Here is a 9217-nt window from a genome sequence, read left to right on the forward strand (position 1 = left end):
ACTTCCGCAGTGTGGTATTGAACAGAGTTGGTGGAACTGCCTCCCCTTCACAAGGCAGCCGTGGAGGCCTTTGGTCACTGGTGCCCATTCAAGGCTGTTCTGTCAGCCCCATCTGGAGCTGCTCGGTGCACATGGGATTGATTCATAAGCACTGACATTAGCAAGCACGCTGCGTAGCAGCATTTGTGCAATGGGGATCAATACTCGTTAGGGACAGAGGGCAGAGAGCTCTGCCAGAGCAGCCTGTTCGGGAGCAGGCAGCAGTGAACTGCAGGTGACCCTCGGGAAGCCCTGGCCAAGCTGTGTGTGCAGATCTGTCCTCCACCTGCCCCTGTGGTCCTCTCAGAGCTCCTCTCAAGACCTGAAGTCCTCAGAGTGCCTCTCCCTGCTATTAGCACCATCTGTGAACCATAATGAAGCCGCTTGCTTGTAGGTGGTGGTATTAAACACTATTTGAGAACAAAGGAATCACATTTGGTGGCCATTTTAGAAGTCCATGAACCTCGTTCCTGGCAGCCAGGAGCGCTTCCTCTGTTTCTGAAGTTCATCTGCTGAGCCGAGTTCAGACTGTCCTAGAGATCAGATGTCCTTTTTCACTCATTCAGAGAAGGAAGGAGGAGGCAGAAGGACCCGTGCAGAGCGAGCTGAGCTCTCACTGACATCCTTTACCAGTGGTCTTTACACTGCTGAGCTGAAACGGGGTGGCCACTGCTCCTTGGAGGCCCGGATTCTGAGCAGCCACCACAGATGCAGTGCCCAAGCTGGAGACGCAAGGAAGGTGAGGATTTACAGCAAGGGATTTCATGAGCTGAGCCTGGAACTCCTCATTTGGAATTGTGGAAGCAGAAGACAGCACAGGGAAGCCTCCAGCCCCAGTGAGGTGATGAAACCAGACCCCACTCCTGCTGAGGACAGAACCTGCTGTTCTGCTGCTTGCTGGTGACTGGGTTTCTCCACAGTCCACAGCTTTGAATGAAGAGAAAGTCCCCAACATTTCTGACTCATTAACTTGAATTCCCTTGTCTAAGTCATCCAGATCATTTACATTCATCCAAGAAGCTGTTTACTGTGGTTTACAGTGAGCCAGGATGGAGCAGAAATAGCTGGACATTGACTTCCTCAGCCTTGTTATGTGGGTGGAAAATATTGAGGCAGTGCCATTTGCAGTCTCTGCTCAGGCTGGCACTGAACAGCAGCCGTTAAGTCAGTGACCATGGAGCTGCCCCTTGAGCTGCTACATGAACAGACCTAGAGATACACTACCAAGATGTGGAGCATTTGGACCTCTTCAGCATCCTAAGTGTAGTCTCAGCCAAGAAGGAACCTTTGTGTTCCAAAAAGGCACCTGAATGACCAGAAACAGCATTTCAGTTTGCAGACCTGGTTTTATCTGTATGGACTCTCCACAGCAAGCAGACAGCCAGCTCAGTGGAAGAAGCTGAAGAGTGAAATCTCTGCTTGTGGAGTGCCAACACCACATCAAGCCACTCTGTTTCCCTCGGTGCCTTCTCAGGTCATGTCCTTCAGAGGTGACAGGACCTGAAACCTGGGCCCTTCCAGCAGGAAGCTGCACTGCAGCACCTTGTTCCGTGGGGTGGCACAGGGAAGAATTTGGCCTGTCAAAGGCTGTTTGACCTAAACTAATGTGCAGATGCAGGCCAGCTGTTCCTCCCCATCCGCTCCGGTAGCTCAGGTTGTTGGATGCTGTTGGAGCAGCATGGGAGAGGGCTTGGAAGCAAATTCTCTCTCCAGCTTCACGACCATTTCTGTTACAGGCTTTTCTTTTGTTATGGTTGTATGTTTCATTGTAGGCCCCTTCTCCTGTGAACCCCAATGCCCTGGACCGCACTGCCGCTTGGCTTTTGAATATGAACATGCAGTTTTTAGAAGATGAAAGCATTGACCCAGATTCCAAGCACAGGGATAAGCTCAGGAATAAGGACGAGCTCAGCCAAGCAGAAAAGGTAAAACCTGATTGGATTGAAACAAGTGTCTAAATAGAGAGAGGATTTCCTTGAATGGCTTTGATCCGAGCAGCCTGGGGACAGGGTGGGCTGTGTGGCAGGTCCCTGCCCAGGACAGGGTCCTTCTCTTCCCTGCTCAGCCTCACAGGGCACTTCTGGGGAAGGTCTGGGAGGTTTTCACACACTCAGTGACTGGAATTAGCCTCTGATAAAGCAAGTAAGAAAAGCAGGAGCCAGGAATCAAGTGCTGATGCTGCTCTGCAGCAGACTCTGGAGCCAGACAGTGCCTGTTGCTTCCCCCGTTCCTGCTCCCATCTGCAGGGGAGGAAAACTTAGAAAGTGAGTTAAATACAGCTATAAAAGAGGTGAGATCGAGCTGCAGGCAGCCTCACAGCAGGGACACAACAGGGACATGTAGCAAGAAGCAGTTTCTGTGTCAAAATAGAACTGTGAGCAGATTCTGGTCTCAGAGACAGCACTGGGGTGACTTCAGTGGTGCAGTGACGCTGCCCCGAGCTCAGGCTGTGTCACACAGAGCCTGGGGCTATGCCAGGGGTCAGTTCCAGAGTATTCAGTTGGAGCCCACAGTCCCTGTTCCGGGACAAGGCTCCAGTGGGATGAGCAGGGAAGGGACAGAGAAGGCCTGACCGAGGGTGAAGGAGGAGGGTTAGAAAAGAGGAGTCAGGAGCTGGGAAGATCCCATCTTTGCTGGTGGCTGCTTCTGCAAGGTGCTTCCTCACAGCCTGGTGCTGCCGGGACCTGCAGTTGGGCATTTGGGATGTTCCTCAATGTGCTTCTCTCCTGTCCGCCGCATGTCACTGCCCAGTCCCACAGAACTGAGGCATCCCCTCCCTCGACCTCCTTCCTGCTCTTCCAGCACAGACGTGTTTCTGTTCATGTTAAATCCCCTTCCTGTTCTCGTTCTGCTGTGCTGCATCACTGTGGGACTGCCACCTGGTAACTTGAGGGATATTCCAAAGGCAGGTACCATAGGGACTGGCAGCTCCAGCTGCCCCAGGGAGAACATGGCAGAGTTTTGTGACAGTTCAGCCCGTTTCTCACTGGCTTTCTGCTCCTTGGGTATTCTTGTAGATACAGACACGCACTGATCAGGCAGCAGCTGACCCGGGTACACTTGCAGCAGGCTGTTAGCAGAGGTAGAGAAATCTTAGCTACCACCTAAGCACAGACACCCACAGGCACAAATCAGAGAGGAGGTGTTGTCAGACTGGTGCATCACACACTGGGTTGTTGCTGCTTGTAGTCATTGCAGGGCTTCTGAAGGAGGTTTTAGTCTCCAATAGGGATGATGGGGACAAGCTTTGGAACCAGACTGAGGTGAAATGCTGAAGGAGCACGTGCTAGGAATCGGGTGCTGGCCCCGTCCTGTCCCTCCGGGGTGGACTCGGTGCATGCCAGGCTGAGCACCAAGGGCATTGCAGCAAACCCATCCCTGTCCTGAGCTCAGCAGGAGCTCCCCCCCCCCAGGAGCCTGCTGTCTCATTCCCATGCAGCATCTTTTGTTACTTTGCTGTCCCATCAGTCACTGACATTAAAGATCACCATTAGCATAACCTCTCTCCCCATTACTGTAAGACGTGAATGGTAACGGAGAATGAGACAAGTGTTCTAGAGACAGGAGCGACTCCTTCGGTCTCTGAGGCCTCTCCTGCTATCATTTGAGCTCACTTACGCTGCTCCTATTTTAAGGCTAGGGTAGGTATTTAATCTTTCCTGTTCAAGCAGCTCCCTTCTGTCTGACTTTAGTGCTTCTGTGTCACTGTCTGGGCGTTCGTGTTCCCTCATCGCTGCAGGTTACACGTGCAAACTGTGTCCTTCCAGTGCTGCAGTAAAAGCTTTGCTAAAGGAGGATCAGTGAAGTGTTGTGCCCGTCCCTGCCCAGGCAGGAGCTCAGGGCTCCTGCCCATCTGCCAGCCATGGCTCGAGTGCTTGGGCAGGTAAGGAAGCCCATCAGCATCATAAATTTTCAATCCCTGGGAGTTAAAGCTCCTTCTGCTGTCAGTGGAGTGATACCGGGACAGCAATGTGGATTGACATGGGCTGGGCAGACTCCCCATCACTGGGACACAACCATGTCCATCGTTTGGGTGCTTACACAGGTGGCACTGGCCAAAGGGGAAGGCTGTGTTTTCAGCTGGTCAGTTCAGGACACACTTAAGTGTGTTTCTGTCAGCTCATGATAACACTTGGAGCTTTGTAACAGACTTCATGACTCAGATGAAGTCTTTTCCCATATCTGACTCTCAAAGCAGCTTGTCCCATTAGCAGCAGCATGTTCAGTGTCCTGAGGTTGTGCCAGCTCAGGGCCTGGGTTCAGCACTATTTCCAAAGCTAATTTTTTGAATTAAGGTCTTTGTGTTAGGTTGGGTTTTTTACAGCTGAATTTTCCTTTAGCAAAGCAACTTGCAGCGACCGTTGAGCTTCTGCAGGGGCTGAACCAGCTCCACTGAGTTAAACGCTCTCCATGTTTTAATTGCTTTATGTGAGTCTTCTGCTGCTGATTTTAGCTTCATCTGAATGAACAGAACCGGGGGATCTTGGCTTCATGCAGCAGCTCTTCCTGGGTTGAATCCTGGTTTGACATCTGATTGTGTTTAACATGCTGGGCCCCAAAAGGTAGTGGTGTTCACTGCCCCACTCAATACAGTGAGTTACCCTTACCTTGATGAGGGTGGACTCTTTGTGCCAAGAGAGCAGAGCCTGGTTCCTGGCAGGGCACGGGCAGCACTGACAGCTCATTCTTGGCTTCCAGCATGTCCAAAGCACCCACGTTTATCGCGGTGATGAAGAGCTCCTGTGTAAACCCAGAATCCCACCAGCGCAGCTCCTCCTGCCTGTGCTCAGCGCGGTGCCGGCTGCGCTTGCCTCTCGCTCGCTCTAACCTGCATCCCCCTGTGAAATGCCAGACTCTGCTAACGTCCCATTCTCTGAACCTGGCAGTGACCGCCCGCCAGCGGACGCGGCGCCGCTCCTAGCGCAGTGGAGAAGACGGAAGAGGAGGTGTCGGCAAGCAGGGCTGTCCCACACGGGTTTGCAGCTAGTGCTGTGCAAGGAGAGGGGCATAAGGGGGCGATGGGGAAACCCTGCCAAGGGCAAAGCCCTACTGGGTAACGTGCCACGTGTGTTTTTTCCTCCTGTGTCTGTCCTTGCGTGCTGTAGTACCAGCAGGACCTGGTGGTGCTGCAGGACAAGCTGCGCATTTCCAACAAGAAGCTGGAGGAATATGAGACTCGCTTCAAATGCCAGGAGGAGACGACGCAGAAGCTGATGCTGGAATACCAGGCCAGGCTGGAGGAGAGCGAGGAGCGGCTCCGGAGGCAGCAGGAGGATAAGGAGATCCAGATGAAGGGCATCATCAGCAGGTACGCTCCCAGGGGCAATTTAAAGCCCCGACTCTTTGGGTTCCCTCCCACCCATCAGTGTTACCTGGGCAAGGAAAACCCTGACACTTCCCTGATTCACAAAGGCAAAACTTCATGAGGGGATTGCTGGCAGCCTGCCCCAGTTCCCAGAGGATCTGGCAGGTTTGCTCCTCTGTCCAATGAGCAATAGATGTGATGATCAAAATGTTCTTTTGCTGGTGTTTAGCTAAAGCTCTCATCACCATCCCATTACTCCTAGCTGTAAATCTCTTCCGCCCAGTGGGATGTGGTGTTTACATTTGTCCAGGACACAGAATGTTCAGTGCAGCCTTCACCTGAGTCAAACCAACCTAGTGCTAGTAATGAACTGTCATACATGGGTCAGCTATCACCATTCTGTATCACTTAAGCTTTGGGACAGTGCTGTAGAGAGCTCTAGAGAAGAGCCAGGAAAAAGACTGGTTCTAAACTCTTGGTTTGTGTGAAAAAGGTAAGTGCCGATGACTGTGTGCCTCCTTTGTGCTCAAATGCACAACTGCAGGTCATAGAATCATGGAATGGTTTGGATTGGAAAGGACCTTAAGATCATCCAGTTCCAACCCCCTGCCATGGGCCAGGGCACCTTCAAGTAGTCCAGGTTGCTCCAAGCCCCATCCAACCTGGCCTTGAACACTGCCACGGATGGAGCATTCACAGCTTCCTTGGAAAACCTGTTCTAGCGCCTCACCACTCTCACAGGGAAGAATTTCTTCATTATATCCAAAGTAAATCTCCCATTTCAGTCTGAACCCATTGCCCCTCGTCCTATCACTACAGTCCCTGATGAAGGGATTGTAAGTCCCTCTCAGAAAGTCCCTCTCTGAGAGAGAGTTCTCTTCTCTTCCTATGTGCTTCAGGGACATACATCACCTCTTTACTTCCTTAGTGTCAGGGCCTGAATGGGGACATGATTTGTATCATTCACTCTGGGTGGCTGATTCAGGTGTGTATGAGGCTAATACCTGGGCTTAGGAGAGCCCAGCACGTGTAATGCTTTATCTTGTCTGTTTGACCAGGCTGATGTCAGTTGAGGAGGAGTTAAAGAAGGACCATGCAGAAATGCAGGCTGCTGTGGATTCCAAGCAGAAGATTATCGATGCACAGGTGAGTCCCCACTGCCAGGGGCTGCAGCACTTTGCAGGGTGGCTCTGCCACCGTGCAGCCCCCTGCCATGCAGCAGGGCCAGCTCAGGCATGGCGAGACTGCACTGGGTGAGTCAGCATCACTCTGCAGCCAGGGACACAGCCAGGTTCAGCAGTTACTGGTTTATTGTCACAGCATTCACATTCATGCAGTGGTTTCCAACCGCGGAGCTTAGGAGGCGACACAGAGGATGTGGAGGGTGGCACTTTGTGGAAGGATCATGGCCACAATTCAGTTTGTGGAAGGATCATGTCCTGAGGCCCTCCGAGCTTTGCTTGGTGCTTCATGTTCCAGTAATGCTCGCAAGACCTGGGTACAAGGAACACAGAGCCTGGCCAGAGCAAAGAGAATGTGGTTTATTCAGCCTTTGGGTTGTGGTTTGGAGGACTGGGAAGCTCAGTTATTGCTACGGATTACATTGGCAGAGGAGCATTAGGTGATGGGTTAAAACAGCAGGCTTGGAAAAGAGAACCTGAAGATGCACTCTATGATTTGTTTAGGCACCCTCTCAGCAGGCAGGCCTTCCTCCACGTTGGGGCTAGGTGATATTATATTCTAGGCTTACTCTTAACTACCCTATTAATCACTTGTGCATCACTGTTCATGACTAATTCACCGTACAGCTAATTAAAAAGGAGCTGAGGCAGCGGTAACTTCAGTACAAGAATCACTGTTTCTGTAGGGTGTCCAAAGCCAGTAAATCCTCCTGTTCCCTGGAGCCTGGCACATACAGGGGGGTCGGTAAGGTGGGAGCCGTGCAAACAGCACCTCTCGACCTGCTGCGCTGCCTCCTGCCACCCTGTGTCACATGTGAGGCTCTTACCATGGGCCCTGCACATCCCGCATGGGTCTCTTTGTATCTTCTAAGGCTGTACAATAGTGTTGGATGTGTTCATACACGAGGGACCTTCAAAGTTACACAGGAGCACTACTCCTGAGTCAATTCTGTTCCCTTTTGTTAGTGGCAGACAGAGGAGGATGATGACACTGGCAAAGAACAGGAGTGGCAAAAGCAGGCTGCAACAGAGAAGCTCTTGCTCCCATCCTTACAATACTGCAGTGGGTAGGAGTTGCCATCAAAGCCATCCTGGGACAGCACAAGTCATTGAAACTATTAATTTATGGTAACAAAGTCAATTAAACACTGAAGGAATAATACTCTTGGGAGAGCTTGAGTTAAGAAAAGGAATCTTACCTCCTTGTAACAGCTGCTCTTAGAGCAAACAGTACAATGAGTTTCTGCATAACGGAGGAATTAAACTGCATTACCTCCATTTTCCTCAGGATGCTGGCAGGAATTCAGCTCACATTGCACAGGCAAAGCCCATTTGTGTCCCTGCTAAAGCAGAGGACTTCCAGAAATGCTCTGTAGCACTTAAAACCCCATAAAAATCTAATGATGCCAAACAGAAAGGTCCTGGTCCGAGAGGCATCCCAAAGGGACGTGTCTCCATGCCTTCCCACTGACCCTTCCCCTCTGCCCCTTTGCTTGCAGGAGAAACGCATTGCTTCCCTGGATGCTGCCAACGCACGGTTAATGAGTGCCCTTACTCAGCTCAAAGAGAGGTACAGCATGCAGACACGTAATGGGATCTCCCCCACAAACCCAACTAAATTGCAGATTACAGAGAATGGCGAATTCAGAAACAGCAGTAATTGTTAACCCGCGGAGGGAGCCGCAGGAGGAGGCCACAGAGACCGTGCAGCAGCAGGCGTGAGCTTCAGAGAACGGCTGCTCCCCCTGAGGACCCCGCTCCTTACTGCGGACGGCGCTTGACTGAGCCTCTGTGGGAGATGCTAATGCCAGCACATTGAGGGGACGGAAAGCTCGAGTGTGAGATGAGTGGCATAAGGAAATAACATATATTTGAGCATTGCTGTCACTGTTGGATTTCAATCAGTGTTTAATGTTTAAACAAAAGTTACCTTTTTTCCTTCTAAACTGCCCAAAGGATACGCCTCACCCCTCCCAGCAAGGAGTAACGTCCTTGTCATTGCAGTAAGCGACACAAAGGGAGCTGGGCAGAGCCTGCAGCAGGCAGGGGCCCAGTAAAGTCCAGTTAAAGGGTGCTGCTGGATGTAGCTGTATGAGGGATGCAGCACCCGCTCCTCCTGTGACCCCCCTGGGATCACAGCCCTCTCCCAAAGCAAACCCCGAGCCCAGCCCAGCCTTCTGACGTGGCTTTTGGGAGGCCACCGACTGTCCACAGGGGCACTGCAGGAGGATCAGTGTTGAATTAACTCCAGCAGAGAGGGAGCACAGTCCAGATGAGAGGGGAGGGCACAGGCTGGGTGCTGGAGCAGCCAAAGGGGTGCCGCAAAGCAGCGAGAAGGGCATTCCCGGGGGTCCCTGGGCAGCCCAGGGGAGCAGAGCAAGCCCAAGGCTCTGGCATGCAAGTGGAGGGAGGAGCTGGCACCTGAACAGCGACTTGATGCCTCTCTACAGCTTCAGCTCCCACAAGTAATGGGGAAGAGCCTGTGTAAGCGCTGGCCCCGGGGCGCTGCGGTCCTGCCCTGCCCAGACACACTTCTAGCCACAGAATAAATAAATGTTGCCTGAGCTTGGTCCCGAGCTGTGGATGAGGACCAGGGGCTGCATTTCCTGTGCCCGGTGTGGTAGAGGGGGAGTGAGGGGCTATGTGAACTCGCCAGCTTCTTGTGTGCTGGAGGGTTCGTATGGGGGTGTAA

General features: G+C 52.2%; 1 protein-coding gene across 1 annotated transcript in view; it reads left to right on the top strand.

Moving 5' to 3' along the window:
- DAB2IP (DAB2 interacting protein) overlaps window positions 1–9152 on the top strand; it is a gene marked incomplete at its 5' end in the record, with an annotated part of 175249 nt that extends 166097 nt beyond the window's left edge. The window contains 4 exons of the mRNA XM_080630700.1: window positions 1812–1964; window positions 5154–5347; window positions 6403–6490; window positions 8025–9152. Of these exons, the coding sequence (XP_080486826.1) occupies window positions 1812–1964; window positions 5154–5347; window positions 6403–6490; window positions 8025–8192 (603 nt within the window). The 3' untranslated portion in view covers window positions 8193–9152. The remainder of the gene's footprint in view (window positions 1–1811; window positions 1965–5153; window positions 5348–6402; window positions 6491–8024) is intronic.
- Between the last annotated feature and the right edge of the window lie 65 nt (window positions 9153–9217).

The sequence above is a fragment of the Psittacula echo genome (genome assembly GCF_963264785.1).
Source record: "Psittacula echo genome assembly, chromosome: 16".
Lineage (NCBI taxonomy): Eukaryota > Metazoa > Chordata > Aves > Psittaciformes > Psittacidae > Psittacula > Psittacula echo.